This window comes from Barbatula barbatula (genome assembly GCF_947034865.1).
Source record: "Barbatula barbatula genome assembly, chromosome: 12".
Lineage (NCBI taxonomy): Eukaryota > Metazoa > Chordata > Actinopteri > Cypriniformes > Nemacheilidae > Barbatula > Barbatula barbatula.
Genome location: NC_136775.1, coordinates 16,243,850 through 16,263,875, shown reverse-complemented (window position 1 = coordinate 16,263,875; position 20,026 = coordinate 16,243,850). Strand labels below are relative to the sequence as shown.

Genomic DNA, 20,026 nt, shown 5'->3' with positions numbered 1-20,026 from the left:
CCGACGGTGTTCCTGCTGAGATGATTTCTGCTTTCTCTTTTCAATCGATAACACAGATGTTCAGCTGGCACTTCAGGGCAGATGCAGGACCCCAGAGCTGGCCAGATTTTGGGCCGTGACTGTCAGAGCCTTTTAACATGGAGTATTTATGATCGATTTATTGCTTCGGCCGTTTTGCAACATTGGGATAGGTATAGTTTAATACCTAGAGGAAGTAACCCTGTGCTTTTTAATAGAATATTGTTTGGTTAATACTTCATTTTGGTTTAAAATAATAAAATGTTGGGTTATATTTTGATACAGAAGAGCATATAGCTTTGTGGCATCGTTCAGCACTAGGGCTGTCAAACGACTAATCGTATCCAGAATAAAAGTTTGTGTATACATATTTTGTCAGTGTACTGTGCATATTTATGTTGAATTTGTTGCATAAGGAAATATTTACATTATTATTTCCATTTACCTATAATTACAATTATATATTGTTTGATTATTTAAATAAAATATGCATGTATGTGTATTTTTTATGAATACAAAATGTATATGCACAGTACACATACAGACAGAATATTATGTAACCACACATTTTTATTCTTTATTCGATTAATCGTTTGACAGTCCTAATAAGCACATTTCACATTTACTGTGTTTATAGCATAAACAATGGGCCTGATTCATTCATCCCAGTCCGAGTGGCCATGAAACATTATACAGGTATCTAAGGTGAAAAAACAAACATGTATGATATGACCGAATTTTGTGTCATAATCTTCATTAATTAAAGTTTAATTTATTGTGTTTATTACCAGGAAACACAAATAACCTACGGCTGATACAGGCCCTAAATGAAACTGCTTGTTTCTGGAATGGCTTTTAAGGAGAAATGTGAAACAGACCCAGGCTTAATGGACACTGAGATCTGTGCAGTAATGGAAACACATGTCAGGATGTCCTAACCCTGCTCTCTCAATCTTCATAATGATGCTAAGCAGGGTTCATTTTCAGCATAATCGCATCTTTTTCAAGGTTCTTTTGGAAACTCAAGAGATGGGTCTATTCAGTTATATTTGCACTTTTTTAAGTATGTTTTAGCATTTTAGCGTATACCATTAGAGATTAATACAGTAAAATATGTATCTTCTGTTTTTGTATTGTAGACAAGTCTAGACATAAATCAAGCCTCTGTTGTCGCATGATTATTCCTGTTGTGATGTTGCAAAATAGTATTCTGTTTGGGTTGACGGGTATGTTGTAAACAGATTAAACTATAGTGATGTATGGAAATCGATTACAGCCTACCTCTTTTTGTCAGTCTGTAAATACTAATAATTAGGGCTGAACGATTAATTGCATTTGCGATTAAATCGCAATTTAGGAAAACACGAACTTCTAACCGCAAAGACTGCGATTCATTATGGGGATGAACAATTTAATGCGACCCTGCTCAGAGCTGACCAGTACCATCGTCAAAGCATTAAAATGCATGGAAAATGCGCGGCATGCACCTGCCTTCTCCTTTTCAGCATGCTTGCCGCGCGTCTATTTGAACCATGAGCCGCGGCTGAAGAGCGCGTTGCACCAAATGGGTGCCGCAACTGCGCCTGTCTATTTAATGAATTTGTACATTGACCTGTTGTACAATGGCCTTAGGCTCGACAGTACATGGCACTGTGGAAACTTTAGTGTAAAAGAGCAACGTGCTGTCAGTTGTGTGGGACTGTTTTGGCTATGGATTATGCTGCGCAGTGTCAGGTATTGTGTGTGTTAACATTAATGCTGCCTCAAGGGACAAGACTTGTAATGTCATGCAGCACTTACACAATAATTAAGACATAAGATAATACATATATTAATAGTTTATATTTTTAACGATTTATTTAAAGATTGTCTAGTAAGTTAACAGACAGTGTTTAAGTGCAATGAACATGTTTATCATATGTTTATTACAGTCTGCATTATCAAATGACTGAGTTTGGTAAAACCACAGTTTGGTTTTATATTTCTGTAATCTGCACTTTAGTTTCCGTGATTTATGAATTTCAAGTTACAGCAAGCTTATTTGTCAGTGCTTTATGTCATGATAATTATTACATGTTTACATGACTAGAAATTTAACAAAAGCAGTTAATATACTAGTATGATTGAGGTAGTTCTAGAAAAATGTCAATTCATGTATCAACTAATATCTCAAACCTGGCCTATAGTGTCATGGTTCTTGAGTGGTGAGACAAGGACAGAGGACCCAGGTGCAGACAGCGGGTAAATAATAAAACAAAGACCCACGTGGGGGTAACATAACTAAACATGACATGGGTAAAACAACAAGACAGGACTAATACTACCTACACTTAAACAAGACTAAAATAAACTATAAACATGAACATCAAAACTACAGTAGACTAGACTAACAAGACACGTGAACTCACCATACAAACCACAATGAACCAGCACAAGACAGAAGACACAAAGGCGTTAAATAAGGGACCAAATCAAGAGGGGAACAGGTGTAGGGCATTAATCAATAAGAGGTACAGAGAGGATGGGAACAGAGACGAGACGAGACCAGAGAGAGTGTATGGAAGGCCATGACAATAATTGCCTCTCTCCACATTAAACATGAGGTTCTGTCATGATCCTGCCACTATACTAAGAGAAACCTGACATGATGCAGCAGAATCATGACATATAGTTTGTGGTGAATCTATCTAATATTGCATTGGTTACCATTGATTATTGATTTTCTGTATTAAATAATACAGAAGATAAGGTGCTTGATTCAAAATCGTTCGGCCCTATTAATGAACAATGACATTGTGAAGTATGCAGCCAATCAAATAGTGAATAGCCCAATAGTTCAGTAGAAAAAGAGGCTTGTACATTTTTGAGACAATGACTGCTCTTAAAGGAATTTGGGCTTCATTTCAATTAAATGATTGACGGCATGATGCGGAAACAACATCTGATTATCAATGATCAATTGAACCCACGGTTCCCTCACACAATGTAACCACTGTACTCTGCTCTGGTTAAGCTTTACTTTCTAGGCCGTGTTCACACTTGACTTTTATTTTAAGATGCTAGCATCTGGTTTACATTATAAGTAGTTTACTAACCTTCAAAAATGTATTCACGACACGAGTGACTGGTGTGTCTATGTTGATCCACGGACCATTAACTTGAAGATCACGGTCTGGTGGGGACTAGATGAGGTTTGTGTTTAATGCACATGCCCTGGCCTGTGTGTGTGAAACCTAGAAATTGTACATTCGTCAAATTCGTCTTAAACGTTTTTTGTTAAATATGTTGTAAGTTTAATTTTCACTTTCAATAACTTTTGACTTAGTTTCTACCGATAAATAAGTATTGTAGTTTTTAAATGTGAACTGTTTATAATTCAAATAGAATTCCGTCACGCTGCCTATGAATCATTTGTCTCTAAGCTGTTCACAAATGCTGTCTTTGAACACTGAACCACAAAAAAGCGCCATTGTCAACTTTTCTCGTCAAAAAAAGAAGTCAAATGTGAACACAGCCTTAGCCTGTTCACACCCGAACATTGGTTGTTGTCACAACAACAAAATAATAAACACTATGAACTGTCCCACAGCTATTTCCAAATATCGTGCTGTGATGAATTCAGCGATAAGGTTTACATTTTTCATTTGTACATAACCAAATTAGGTCAGGTTTGGTTTGCAGCATTTTTTGTGAGTTGTTTATCAGCTTTATGATGTGTTGAAGAGTCTTTACTGGTGTTAGGCTAAGAATAGATTTTAATATTTGCCTCATGCTGTTTGTGTTCAGTTTCAAATCTTTAGCCTCAGGCAGACACTGTGCGATTATAAGTCCAACATCTATTTATTTTCATAAAATTGCAGTGCAGGGTTTTTATGTTGGGAGGAACTTGACAGGGCTTCATCAGAAGAACAAGTTTTTGGCTTCTTAAACAAAGCAGGGATGTTGCTGCTATGACACAGGACTGTATTTCAGAAACGCAGAGAGTTGTGTGCTTGGATGCTGTTAATTAGAAATGGTCCGGAATAAATGTCCTTATTATGTGATGACAAACCACGGAGAGCACAATGCTGGCTTCACTGCCTCAGCCTGCTGATGTTGTTCATATTTCTCGTGCTTTCCATAGACTCTTATTTTATACGGAGTCTGTTGTAAAATAATGTAAACGCTGATCAAACTTAGGAACCTGATCATTAATGTCTCTTTTCACTCTTCAGTCAGACATACTGTACGTGGTCTGGTTTGTTGTTGATGCTGTGACCGTACTTCAGAATTTCGGTCAGAACATTCCCATAGGACAGGATTTAGCAAGACTGTACTTAGGGGTAGTTCATCCAAAAATAAAAAATCTGTCATCATATACTCACCCTCGGGTTGTTTCAAATCTGTATACATTTCTTTGTTCCAATAAACAAAGAGAAGATATTTGGAAGAATGTTAGCAATTTTCTGTGACATCATCCACTACCATAATATTAAGTGTTGAATATCATTATTCTAAAAATCTCAGACTGTTGTTTTTTTTTGCATCAGCCACCTCGTGTCTGACAGTTCCTTTACAGCCCTGTCCATTCAGTCATCTTAAACCATTTCAGAGGGCTGACATCCAGCTCGTGTGTGAATGTTGTCACCCTCCTCACCTCCAGCAGAGCCCACCGGCTCCTGTCCACATCCCAGCATCTCACACCTGCTATAAATGACTAACTCAAGCTCGCTCCTCTCGGTGCTGCAAAACACAGTGCATTATATCTACTGTACTTCATATAGTATTGATTTACAGCAGATCCTGTGCACAGATATATGAAGCAGGAGAATGAGGGTGCGGAGGTCAGAAGTAGTTAATGTTATCATCAACCATGGCTTTTGACTCTACCGAGAATCGTAAATGCTGACAGCACATAATGCTGCTGAGAATTATCCATGTGGGATTATAAGGGTTTTCATACTATATATATATATATATATTGTGTATATATATATATATACACACACAAAGTGGTGCTCATAAATATATATATATTTTTATAAGTTCCCATCTATTTGTAAATAATGCTTGTGTTGTATAGTCAGTATAGCAATACGTTCAAGATAAATCTAATTCAGAGGTTCATTTGAATTCAGCTGTTTTGTAAGTTATGTTTGCTACATTGAACTTAAGTCTAGTTTCAGCTTCAGTTGTTCAGTGCAGTAATGTATTGACACAATGGTCAAAGCTTCACACGGCAAACGATTAAACAGATAAATGTCATTTCTAAGAAAACTGTTAGTTTCATCTTTTCACCAACCTTCACCGGAGACTGATCAAAAGAAGTGCTCTAACTGCATTTACACATTTGGCAGGCGCTTTCATCCAAAACAACTTTGTGTGTTCGCGGTATGTTATGTCAGTATGTGTATTTCCTATTTATTAAACCCATGACCTTTGCTGTGTCATATCAATGCTCTACGAATTGAGCTACATGAGACATTTCTCAAGATTTTTCTTTTGTGTTTCACAGATTGTACAGATTTAAATAACATAAGGATGAACAACTGATGACAGAAGCGAAAGCTTTAGGTGAACAATCCCTATAACAAAATACTTTATATATGACCTATCATTTTTATATAGATCATCATTTCTGGACTACGTATCATTCTGGATTGAATTCAAGAGAGTATATTATATATCAGATCTTTTTGAGGAGCGAGTGCCGTTGTGACGTAGAAAGCACTACATAGTTTCAAAATTGACGAGAGGAGCGAAATTGCTACTAGTCAACTAGTCGACCAATTCATCTTTAGGAAGCCTTGAATAAATTGTTTATTTTCTGGTTCAGCTTCAGAAGGTGTTTACATAGAATGCCCTCATGCATCTCAAACCAGCTAGACCAAATATATCTGCATGGAACAGAACGCAGATGTCTTGAGGGGTTTGTAACATTTTGACTAGTTTTATCGATTGTCAAATTATGAGGAGATGCTTAAAATACCCCATGAGAAGTGATGCAATGCCCAAATACAAATGTGTGTTTGCAGATTCAGCATCTGTGAATTGTAAAACGGATTATTTTTCTTTTTTAGATACCATCTTACAGAGTTTTACCATGTAAAGCACTGGCTCAAAATTATCCACTAGTTAGTATTCTAAATCCGGTTGATGGGCATGAGCCTTTGCAGTGAGCATACTAGTGAAATGTGCCAAGCAACAATTTCCCTAATCACTAAATACAGCCAAAACTATGCACATATGCTGCCAGCATGCTTGCGCCGGTCCAGTCACTTCTGGACTGGCGCAAAAAAGGGCAGTCGTGGCCTAATGGTTTGAGAGTCGGAATCGTGACCAGAAAGTTGCCAGTTCGATCCTCAAGGCGGGCAGGTAACGACTGAGGTGCCCCTGAGCAAGGCACCTTACCCCTACTTGCTCCCCGGGCGCTGCAGTGATAGCTGCCCACTGCTCCGGGTGTACATGTGTTCACGACTTGCTGTGTGTGTGTTCACTACTCTCTGGGTGGGTTAAATGCAGAGGTCACATTTCGGGTATGGTTCACTACAACTGACAAATAGGTCACTTTCACTTCTTTCACTCTTGTGGCACCAATGGGACAAGTGTCTGTTTTGTCAAATGGTTTGAAACTCGCGCGCTGGTCCGAGGCCGTTGGTCCATCTCTGTTATCGCCCTTTAGTGCTGAAGATTAAGAGCAGAGAGAAAGAGAGAGAGGACAAATGAATGTGAGAGATTGAAAGTAGAGGCTATTAAAGGAAATGGGGGAACTATGTTTAGAGTAGCGTCTTCCTGATCTTGTCTAAAACAGCTGCACAACGTGAAGTCCACCCGGAGGGCCATTAATACTGCTGGTTGCTATGGCAACACCTGCCTTTGTTGTCGAGCCTGGTGCGGCCGGCACACGTGAGGTTTTCCATCGACGTGCCGGTCGCTCACTCATCAGACCTGACACCAGCACGCATGAAACCTCCAGATGCTGCGCTACATATGCGTCTTACGCTTATGATGGCAGGTTTTTTCAGTTTTTCCTGATGGCAGTTTGAGAGATTGAAAATGTTGGCACAACTGGATATGCAAATGTTTTTATTGAACGCTGAAGCCTCACAGGTAATATCAGTCAACATCAGCTGGGGTTTGGCTATGTGAGCCTAGATCTTCATTCAGTGTTTCCGCTAAGATTTTGTGAAGTTGTGGCGCTTGATGAAGTCACGCGCTTATTAACATATCCGTGACATCATCACATAGTTTTAATACTGCATTCAAGACACCTCATGTAGCGTTTTTGGCTTCTCGCTGCCGTCTGCCACTCAATGGACATGTTTCCTGCATCAGGAAAACAAGACCTCCCACAAGTGGGGCAGTACTGACGACAATTTCCCACCGAACGAGCGGTTTATCCAAAAAGGTTTATCCGAGTACCAGGGAAAAAATATCGGTACTCGTACTCGATCCTTAAAAGTGGTATCGGTGCATCCCTAGTAGTCATGACGGGAACGATTTTTGGCGTTGTGGCCCTCCACGGCAAAATGATTGTAGCGGAAATGCTGACATTTGTTGTTTGATGTCTAGTATCATGTAAATCAACCTTTTCATACCTTACAAAACACAAGATTATCCCCTTATGTTCTGTGTGCACGCATGTGGTTTTGGACTAGGGATGTTCATATTAATCGTTTAACCGATAGTAAAACCCCGTGACCGATTATTATTATCAGTTAGGGCTGGGCGGAATATTCCGTTCCGAGATTTTTCTATTCCGTGTATTCCACGGAATGTAAATAAGTGGGCGTGTTTAACTCGGCGCTCTGCAAATTGGGCTCTATTCTGAAAAAAAACGAATGAATTACTCCACCCGTAACAAATGAGCCTATCAAACATTCTTTTGACCTTCTTTCAGTCTGTAGTTTAGTGATCCGCTACAGTCCGGCGATTCTTCTCTCAACCGCAGTGGCTCATTCTCAACACGTATTGCAGAAGTCAGGTTGTTTTGTAAAGCTGTTAAAAGCTTTAATAAAATTTGAAATGCGCGCATTTGCATTGCATTGAAATGCGCAATGATGCACGCCGCGCGAGCGCTTTGATGTGACGCGCTAACATCCAGTTTTGGGAGACGCGTGAGGAGTAAACAGAATAAACAAACCTAAAGACACAGGAATATTGCTCATCTAATAGATAGTGAAAACGATAAACACCTACAGTACAGACCCCATGAACACCAGTTTATAACACGAGTCAAATACTGTAATCTCATTGTTTGTGCATATTAAAACGTAATTATTATACATGCTGTCTATCTTCCTACTGTAAACATATGCTATAGATATGATATAAATATGAATAAATAATACATCTGATTGTCAGAACTTAATTTGATATCTTCAGTACATCATAACTTGCCTTTATTTTAACTATGGTGAGCATTTAAATAAACTGTAATAAATAAATTAGTTAAATCAATCTAAGAAAAATTCGGTGTAAAATATAGCATTATAATGCGAGATTTCATGAATATGTCGTAAAATAATTTACTCATTCCGTGAAACAGATTTTTGACCATTCCGCCCACTTCTACTATCAGTTAAACGGTTTAATTTCTTTTAATAGAGAAAAAAATATACTTTTTGGAATGACAATGCAGATAATAAATATTTTTTTTTGCATGACAACGAAAGATGTCCTAATACTTGTTAATTTACGTCAACACGTGAAAGACGTCGGCGGTGAAGCCAAACGTGCCAACACAAAATGAAGCGAGCGAAATAAAGTAGTATGTGGGAGCATTTTGACAGAATTATGTGCATCTTGTGTGCGTATATAAAAATCTCAGTTAACGGTAAACGAGGGTCGGTTGTCGGTTAAGAAAATTATCCGAAATGAACATCCCTATTTTGGACGCAACATGTATTATTCTCGCACACACCTTGAGACCTCAGTGAGCTTTCAGTAGCTGCCAGAGCTGTGATTCAGCAACTCCTTTATTTTGTGTAAACACACAGAAGGAGTAAGCACAATAATCAGATGTGCTGTTTCAAATGAACAGTGTTTTATCTTCACAGTACACCTCTTACACACAGATAAGGATGTAGCTACAAATCTGTCCCTTTCGGTTTCTGCTGAAAGGTCAGTTTTATGTAGTGTACCGCAAAAATACAAAATCTCTGTAAGTCCTGCTATGAGGCATGAATAGTTCTCATTGTTTTGGTTCCTTTCGGTTCACATCGGATGGCTTCCCTGTGGGTGTCAGTGAACCAAAACACAGGATCTTTGTTAAAAACGAGTACTTGTTAAGTGTTCCGAGTCGACATAATAATATAAAACAGTGCATTTTTATATCTGAATAAAAAATTGTTGGCACATTTTCTTAAGGATTTTCTTTAGTCGCGATTAATTGCATGCATCCCGAATAAAAGTTAGTTTTTTCATAACATATGTCTGTGCGGTGTGCATATTTATTTTGTATCGCATACATGCATGTATATATTTAGGACCTATTTATGTGTATATATTTACATATAATTTAAATTATAAATAAACATTTATTCACTTTTTCCTTTAATATATACACGTTTGTGTATGTGTTTATAAATACAAAACTAATATACACAGTGCACAGACATATATTATTAAAAACACAAACTTTGTTGAACAGCCCTACCTTACCATTCACAAAAACTAGTGTTTGTCTCTTAAATGGGTTCATGCGTGAATGACCAGGTGACGAGGTCTATTTATCTGAGGCTGACCATTTATCGATGCACACTATGCATTTTGCAGACGCTTTTATCCAAAGCGACTTACATTGCATTATACTAATCATTTTTTTTCCAAGTATGTGCCATCCCCTGGGATCAAACCCACGACCTTGGCATTGCTAGTGCTCAATGAGCTACAGGAAAGCTAAAGTCCAGAATCGTCTAGTCTAGCTGTGGTCAAACTTTGTCTAGGGTGCATTGCTTTGCGGCCCCCCAAATCGAGACTTCTTAAACTTAGCATTTGAATTAAACCAAATATATATAACTTATACAGTTACACAATGCTGGAACATCAATTATTTTGGTTGGTGGGCTTATTTTTCTGACGTTTGATTGCATAAAATGTATGATCAATTTATATGTTTCATAATAAGCTACAAAATCTGTTGTCCCCCTGGATCCATCTTGGTGCCCCAAGTTTGAGAACCACCGGTCTAGCCCACAGGTCAAAGTAATAACTCAGGATTTGTATTCTTCTGACTGCATAACCCTAATGTGGACGGAGCTGCATCTGACAGCTTGACACAGAGAAACAGCCCTTCAGTCAGTCAGCGAGGGCTGTAGTGGTCACAGCATCTGTATGTGACTTGCTATCACCCACATATCTTTTCTCAGCCTTCACAGACTGAGCCTTTGTTTCTTTACAAAGGAATCACATTTGAAGTTCATCCGCAGCTGACAGACAGGGTGCCACAGATGGACTCGTACACTAAAGCGGCCCTTTGTTTAGCTACGACCCATTAGTCTTTTGTCTGGAGCTGGTGAGAGAGAGTCTTTGAGGCATTGTTGTGCCGCCAGATGCATTTATATTTGAAGTACTCAGGCGATGAAATGTGTTGTGTCTGATTTATTCGGCTTGGGTTGGCCTTTTTGATGTGCCAGAGCTGTTAAAAGCAGTAATGTCATGTCTGAACGTCTTCATAACGTTTCAATGACAGCTTAAATCCTGTAATATGCGACTTTTTTGCGATTTATTTTCACAAAAGAAATCATTAGCGTTCCAAAGTGTTGCCTGACGCATTGAAATCTGTTTAGCAAAGCTTTCAGCCAGTGTTACTTTTTGTACTAGTTTGCAAGCAAGTCAATTGTTTTATAGGTTAAACCGTTTCAAATGCATATTATTACACGGCTCGTTGGAATGCTCGATTCATTTACTGATTTGCCTCGCGGAAGGTAAAAATGAGATAATGAAATATTTCAAATTCACATTTCCTGTCCAGTTTTTTCTTCATGTGGCAAGTAAACTTGTAATAAGCGGGATAATACCCCAACAGTGTGATCAGGACGAGGCGGAGGGTCTTGTAGCACACTGAAGGGGCTTATTTCGCGATTACAGCAGCCTGCTTGTACATTATCCCTTACTTATCATTAACTTCAATCTTCACAGCATCTTACTGGTAGAGTAATGCCATTGCATTGTGCCCAATTTTGAGGCTCTAAAAAGCGCATATATCCATCAAAAATGTATCTGTAAGACTCCAGGGGTTTAATACATGCCTCCTGAAGCAAATCGATGTATTATAATGAGTAAAAATGATTCATATGTTGAACTTATTTATCCAAGAAATGTTATAATTTGAACGTTTATAGGTAAGAGAGTTGCGTCTGTAACAATGGCATACCGACTTCATGTATCTCTAGATGGTAGTTTTTTGGACCTGCCAAGTGAGACTCTTGGAATCTTATCATCTGAGTTCATGTACTTTATTTGAGAATATTTAAAGTATCTTCTCAATCAGTAGAGTATATTGTCTGGATTCTTTGTCAAGTCTTGCTTGTGCCCTAAGTATATACTCAACCTATAGGTTGTCACTTTCAAGACCCTTGAGGTCAACCTGCTCAGAAATGCTCATGAGTCTTTTAATTGAGCCCCAATGGATGGCTGGTCAAGCACAACACATAACCACATTTCCTGGATGCCTCTTGTGTAATGCTGTACACTTCACAACAGATTGGAACTCGCCAGCTACAGCGAAAAACCCGCCTCTTTTGCATTTTTTGCAGTGGGCACGTTGAAGCGTTTTGGTGCGAGTCGAGATCCTCCGAGACCGAATGCCTAATGAAAGTTTTGCTTAAACGTTCCCATTCATTTCATTTACAGCTGTGCGTCCGATTTCCATCTTCGAGGAATTAAATACACATCACTGAAATTACAGAGGCCCTTTATTACAGCTGTTTACAGTCTTACCAGAGGCGTTTGCGCAAACGTTGTTATTAAGGCTATTTTGTTTTTTTAGTTAAGCATTCCATAAGTGGTGTTAATTTCTTCCCATGTGTTTAGGCATCCAGTGCTCTTGGAGCAAATTTTGGCTGTGTCAGAGAAATTTCTCTCCGCTTGTTGCCACACACACGGCTAAATTGATTTAATGTTTGCTAACGGGAATGGCCGCTCTTCCAAACTCTTCTCTTCTGCTGTTCACCACCAGAGTGCAAAGCGACCGAGCAACTTAATAGAAAAATCCATTCAATATTAAAGCTATTGCATGGAAATGAGTAAATGTGTACAGCTTGAAAACGTTAATGTCAGTAAAACTTGTTTCCGTGCCACATTGTACAGTGTAACGTAAATGAACGCCGTGTAGAATAACCTAGTGTCTGAAGGCTGTGTCAAATAAAACAATACTGAAAATAAATTGAAATGAAAGGATACGTGCCAGTAAAATCTAATCGGTGAAAGTATGTTTGCCGTTGATTCACTCACGCTCATCTTAAACCGGTTTAAGGTTGCACCACAAATATTTGTGTTATGCACTTTTTACTTTGCCTTTACTTAGGCTGCCGATGATAGTGCGTCTCATTCACTAATAATTGCATTCATGGCTAAATGTTTGTACTATGTAAAGATGCTCGTGCAGTAAGTGGAGAAAAAGCAAACGTGCCATCATTAAAACCTCAGATTGAGATTGCACTTGATCATGTTTTACTCCTAGTAACTATGATCACTTCGGTTCAAGTTTTGACTTTGAGTTTGTTTAGAAATGTATAAGAATATAGAAAATAAGGGAGTTTTTGTATTGGTTTTTGAACGAATGTTATATGCAAAAATATTTCCTTACAATGCAATGTTTTTTTCTTTTACTGCTCTAATGACTTAAACATTTCCCTGCAGATATCTGGAGTCTGGGAGTCATCCTCTTTATGCTGGTTTGCGGTCAGCCCCCCTTCCAAGAGGCCAACGACAGCGAGACCCTCACTATGATCATGGACTGTAAATACACTGTACCTGCCCACGTCTCCAACGCATGCAAAGAGTAAGTCACGTCATCCCTGGCATTTTCCGTATCTTGCATGTCCACATTTTTTCTTGTGGTTTTTCACTGTAAATTCATTACAAAGAGAAGCAGATGCAGCAATGTGGACATGGATGGTAATGATGTACCTGACACAGACTTAGAATGACCTTCTCTGAATCTGATTATTTGTCAGGCTTGATATTTTTTCTGGCCGAGAATTGGTAAAGGTCTCGTGCATGTGCTGTCATAATTATGACATTTTGCTTAGTGACAGATTGCAATACAAATAATTATAATTAATGATTTAATTGTTTTGTTTATGTCAGTTGCAAATGCGGAAACAGAATATTGAATTTGGATCAATACATCAGTCACATGTAATGTATCAATGTAACGCATTATAGAAATATGCATTATAAACAATAATGTATGTATAATTGTAAGAGGAACATTTATTTTAACATTTCCCACATCCAGTGTCTACCCAGCCAACCATAATACGTGATCATTTATATATCTGCAACGTAATCTGATGACTAAACTTTTGTTTTTTGAAACTGTAACTAGCTGGAAAAGTGAAATCCCTGACTTCGTTTCCACACTGTAACTGTGACGTTGTCAGTTAGTAATTGCGACGTTGCGACATTGTCACAACGTTTCTAATTATTTCCAATAAGCCAAAATTGTACAAATATAAAAAGCAACTGGACCATTCATGGTTATCTTTAACGTTAGGAGATCATACGACATTGTGAATTTGCCATTTATTGGTAAATAAATGATGTGCCTGGGACGCGGCAGTTATGTTGCTAGATAGTAAGTCAGTAAATTATGAAAAAGGACGAAGAAATGACGTGCCTTGTTTTGTGTCAGCTGGGTATTTTAATAACTCGATGCGCAATGTCCATATTCTATACATTTTTGTCAAATCATACACTCATTTAAACCAAATATATTAATATCAGCAAGATGCACCACTGCCTTTACAATGAGTGGTGAGGAATGCAACGCTCAATATGGCCGCTCTAGCAAAGGCAGTCCCGCCTTCCAGTAAAACGAGCCGATTGTCATTCAGTAAAGACTGAGATTCTCTGTTGAGCAGTAGTTGAGGCGACCTCGTAAAAGGTGATTTTTAGCTCAATTTAAACTTGGCAAACCAAAGTTATGATACAGTTTATGTCACGTTTATTTATTGGTCGTAAATATGGTGTTTGATTGGGATTTTTGCCAGCGATTTTAGAAATATCATCCTTCCCCCCCATTCATGTAGATAGGGCTGTGGCCAAGTGTCACGACTTCCGTTAACGTACTTTGTTTAAACTCACCTATATTCTGCATGTGTATTAGATCACGATGTAATAACAAAGCAGGAGTAACAGTAACGGCAAAAACTGATAATGTTGTCTCCCTGGTCGGATGCAGGTTTTTTTTAAAGTGTTGACACTATCGCTGGCTAGGAGAATCAATATCAGTTCCTTAAAAAAGCTGGCTTACACTAATAATAATTTAGAATTGTTGTCAAACCCTGTGTCTTTAAATGACAGAAACTTGTGATTGGTTTATAGTGAGTTTAAAGTGGTTTGTAGGGTTTGCAGACTGCCGCAGACAGACTGATTGTAATTTATGAAGCGACACGGTTATGTAACTCCTAAGCTTCGGGCATCAACAGAAGCCGGAGTTCACCTCTCATTCACATATTTTTGTCCTCCTTCTACTCAAACTGTGTCATTCAGCTTACACTAGCTGCCTCTGTGGTTTGTCTTCGGGTCCCTGCACGTCAAGCCAGTTTGTGTTTGTTTTCCAGTTCTTCATCATTGCTTTGTTAGCGCACATGTTTAGCGTTAACGTCTTTCAGAACCACTGCCAACAGCTAAAATCGTCTCTGCTAATATTAAAGCTTAAATTGAAAGTCTGTCCGTGAATAAACAGCGTAGAGCGTGCACACATGCTCACCTCCAGCTGGTGGGCATGCTCCAAGCTGCTTTTAAAACCCTTATTTTAGTTTGCCTGCAGAAATGTTTCTTTGAGCTGTCCTCAGAAAGGTCTCTCTAGCTCTAACAAATATTTTTCTTGCATCGAGGGTTGATAACGTTATTTGCACACCTTGAACGACAAGGTCTTTTCGTGTCTGCTTATTTACAGGAACATCAATATTTACAGAAACGCATTCAAGCGCCTCAAGCACCTTGTGATGTGTTGTCTGCTTCATCCTGTCATTATGACTTTCGGGAGAAGTGGAAATTGTGCTGTGGGGTACGGAAATGTGTTGGATCTTGACGTCTGTTCTCTGCAGGACACCATTGTTAGGCTGTTGAAAGTATCATGCAATGCTTGCTTGGAAATTTGACGAATGGTTGAGGCTGTTTAGCTTCGAGACAAATCCTGTGTAACCGGTGCCAAATATTTTTGTAAGTATCTGCGTAATGATGCATTACTCATAGATATGTCCAACAGAGTGTTGGAATGAAAGGTATTTTTTCTTTGAATGGGTTACAGAATGTGACCTATCACGAATTTGAATGAAGTTGCGTCAGCATAACTTATGGGCAGCCTAGTTTTGCCTGTTTCATTGTATGAGTAGGTGTTTTAAACTGTAAGACTGCAGTGTTTATGGGGTTTATCACGGCAGCTACACAGCTAAGACATGTTTGGGTGTTTCCTCAGCTATTGTTAGTGGAAAAAATTGTTGGTCATGATTGAAATGTGTAATAATTGAAGGTCACTTATTTTCCAAAATTCTTAGACCAAGTTTCCAAAAAATGGTTGTCTGAGAGCCTAGTGGGCAATGCTTCGACATATGTAGTGCAAACACGCCTCTGGCGACCGGAGGTCTATCCTTTACCTTTCCATTTCCATCTCTCCTCCTTGTACTTTTTATATCCTCCTTTATACCTGTAGTCACAAAATGGCAGTAGAAACCGTATAGAAATCACAGATATGTTCATAGTTTCTGTTATTATGAAGCACTATTTTTTTACAATAAAACTTCTTTTGCAGGGTGTTTTGGGAATTATTTGAGATTAATCTGCTAGATAACACCACACCAATAGAATTCATCACATACCAGTAGACACCATTATAATTTTCATTAAAACACAAAACAATTCCCATTATAACCATTACATCTAAATAAAATGTTTCTGTTTTGTGCAGTGGCCTATTGTTTTATCAGCACGGACGATACGATATGCGATAATTCAGAACCTTAAAGAGATAGTTCAACCAAAACTCCAATTTGCTGTTTATTTACTCACCCCAGGCCATCCGAGATGTAGATGACATTTTTCATTGAGTAGAACCATAAAGAAGATTGTTTGGTAAATCCGTAGCCCTCATGCGTCATATAATGGGAGTCTATGGGGTCCACCTGTCGAAGAGTTCCTAAAGCACATAATTCCAAAAAAGCGGCTCTCCTGTTGACGTCTTGTGAAGCGAATCGTTAAATATTTTCATAAAAATGAACGTCATTTTTTATAATATTAGCCATACTGTGTAGCCTCTGCACACGTCCCGATCGCTATCATCATCTTGTAGTATTTGGTGGCAGATGGCATACCCGCGTCTGGTGCGTCTAGCGCCACCTGGAAAAAGGGATTGTTGAGCAACTGTCGCAGAAATTACGTACGTACTCCCTTTCCGCAGGTGGCGCTAAACGCCTGGGGGTAAGTAAATTAACTGCAAATTTGAGTTTTTGGGTGAACTATCCCTTCAAGAGTCACAATGGCTACAAACTCTCTTTCTCCCTTTCTTCATACATTTGTAGTTTAAAAGTGAGTCATTGCATACGAAAGAAAACACAAATAGATCACATTAAAGATGAATTTGACTGACAGGATTATTGGTTTAATTTTCATTTCAACAGACATTGCGATAATATTATTGTAAATTATTTTGGCCAAGATAATCGTATAACCTGATTTTGTGAGAGCTCCAATATAGAAATAAATTGCTTTGCTTTTTTAATTTTCATGTTTTGTTATTGAACACCTACATATATCTGGGACTAGTATAAACGATAAGTTGACCTAAATATAACAGAGAATTAAGTTGATGAATGTTAGTTTGAAATAAAAGTATTGGCAGCAATTGCTTGGTACCAGCCCTGAACCGAACCCGTAATAATACATTTCGTTGCACTGTACTTGTATGTGTGTAATGACAATAAATTGAATCAAATCAAATCAAATAAGTACATGTACATTCCATTATATTGTCGGCTAAGTGCACATACTTGAAAATAAAGTGCAACCAAGTGTTTGTAGTTAAAGAAGCATGTTTGTCCAGATGGGTTATCGTACAGTCCTCGTTCTTTCATATGTTAATAAAGTAAACACAACAAGCTGAATAAATGCTCATTGGAGAGCTTTGTGTTAATTGGTCTTGGCATGGGCTTGAACTTTCGGTGGGAGTCCAATCTGAATCTCCATAACACAACAGCCCCTGCGTCTCACTTTTACATCGTTCTTTCTAATTTGTGCTCTTAGATAAATTACGATTTTATAATATATTAAATTTTCCAATGAAAAAACATCTTGCATGTTGTGTATTTACCGTTTTTACATTTCATAGTTCCCGCAACGCTTTTCTTATTCTTGTAGTTTAATAAATATGGTCATATTGGGGATGGTGGGTATCATTTAGTCCTGCAGTCCTCAGCGTGTAAAAATGCAAGTTAGAGATCCATTAAGTATTTTGTCGTTTCTTTGTCTCTCATTTATTTTTCTCTTTACTCCCTTGCTTTGCCCTGCTGGTTTCATTTATTTCCCTTCACGTCCTTGGTCTGGTTCATTGTGATTTCACCGTAGTCTCGAGTCAGCTGCACAAATGTGCTATTAGGTACAGACTGAATGTGTTTACATGATGTGTTTTCATGTAACAGCTATTACCTTTAATAACCTGCCAACATGCAAGATCGTGTAAACGCCTTAAACCTTTTTTTACCATCCTTTGAACCAATCTGACTGGCAGACATTGATTTTTCCCTATATTTTCCTTGGCTTGTGAACAGTTTTGCTGGGTCATTTAATGTGAGTGTAGTGGTGTAAATGTGCAGTATGGCTTCAAAACACAAACTTGTATTTTATTGCAAAAAGATATATGATGTAAACAACCCAAGTATAATGTAACAAACTACATGTAGTCACACAAAGGGTTTCTTCTTACAAAATAAAAACTATTTATCGGATAGTTCACCCACGATATAAATGTTGTCATCTTTTATTTATCGTCATAACATTAAAAATCTGTCATTTACTCGTTCTTCAGTGGAACACAACTGCAGATATTTGGAGAAATGTCTCTGTGGTTTTGTGTTCCTACAATGGAAGTCAAAGAAGGTCAGTGTTGTTTGGTAACCAACGTTCCTTATACAGGTTTGAATTGACATGAGGGTGATTAAATGATGTAAAAAAATGATCAGAAGAGAATACACACAGTCTCTTTTTGAAACACGAAGAGGAACCGTTGCCTTTGTGTCAACATAAGAAAAGATGGCTCAGCTGTGAAGCTGCTTTCTTTATCTTAGTTGTCTGTTGTGATTTCCTCATATCTCCTGTCATCAGGGTGTGCCCTTTTCTGCTTGTAACCCCGCTGGACACTTCTGCAAATTCCTCCGCTTCTGTGTTTAGTTTGGCCCGTGCGTTGCAAACGTCCAGTGGTTTGAACACCACTGCGTATTTGGCTGTTCAGTTAGTATTCTGGCCCAAAGTACAGCCATCTGTCCGATTCGCCTCTCTCCATAGCCTTGTGATCGCCGCCAGGTAGCTTTCTCTCTCTGTTCTGCTGAATCACAGATGATTTTGATTGCAGCACACCATGTGGTTAATGCCTGTACAAGCGCTAGTTGGCTCATCAACGTTGCTGTGCTTCCATCTGCCATCGTTCTCACGTCAATCATCCGCCATGTGAAATGTTCATCTCCGTTTAGTGTAAATATAGACTCTCCACCTCCTATTCTTTTATTCCGAGAGTTGGTGGTGGGTGTTGATGTCGCTTCCGAATGATTTCTGCCACGAATTTGCAGCATATTATACTACGGAAAAAGCTAGAGCTAACCTTCAGCCTACATTTGTGTGCTGAATGTATGAATGTTGCTGCGTCTTAAAGTGGCCGTACCTCAGACCGTATCTGCTTATCTCATGTTAATCTTGAGTACTTACAGAATAGTATCATCCCCTTCAAATAGTCTTAAGTTTGATCACATTCATAAAAGACAGATAAAGCTGTACAATTATTTCTGAAAACATACGTGTGCATATTACGCGCACCCATTGCAAACAAAACAAAGACATATGACTCGGTTTCCTTCTACCGCGTGCTCTTCATGTCCGGCATCTTTAAGGGCTGGGGCCGCTTCATCTATCAGTTTTAAGCGATCTCCACCGTTTAAATCAATGGTTTATATAACATCCATCACTGAAATGCAGTGAACAAACAAACACACTTCAACTTCTCTCACTATTGCAAGAATAACGAACTGCAGGCCCACAGTGCTGCCCATCTGAAAGGTTAGAGGGTCTTCCTATCGCTCGTTGGCTGACGCATGGGCAAGCTATTTCTTTCGCCTTGCATGCTTTTCTTGGAGAGTTGCCTAAAAAGGCACTTAGAAAAGTTGTTACGTAACGTTTTTTTATGTTCGAAACGATATGAATACGGTATGAACCTTCGGGGAGTGTATCGTCGCACAGTAAAACTATGGAATATGTCCAACTCGTTTTTTGAGTCAAACATTGTAAGGAAGTCAGAATGCATGGAACAACATTGCACATCCCTTTTAATGTGTTGATTTTGCGTGACGTTCTGTTTTTCCTCCTCAGGAAGAGGGTTCGAGACTTTCCTATGACTTCCTTTCCCCAAGCACGCTTGAAATAAACAGTCAAAGCGCCCATTTCTGTGATCGGGTGGATAACATCCTTGACAACCCAATGCAATATATATACAGCGCAGAAAAAATTAAGAGACCATTCCAAATTTACTCATTGTATTTTGGTCATTCCAGTCCAGTGTCTGTTGAATATCAACAAAATGTAACCTCAGGAGGGA

The 20,026-nt window shown here is 38.6% G+C and overlaps 1 protein-coding gene across 1 annotated transcript in view; it reads left to right on the top strand.

The window, feature by feature from the left end:
• snrka (SNF related kinase a) overlaps positions 1–20,026 on the top strand; it is a 39,286-nt gene that overhangs the window by 7,682 nt on the left and 11,578 nt on the right. Inside the window, exon 3 of the mRNA XM_079469400.1 lies at positions 12,862–13,003. Coding sequence (XP_079325526.1) covers positions 12,862–13,003 — 142 coding nt within the window. The remainder of the gene's footprint in view (positions 1–12,861; positions 13,004–20,026) is intronic.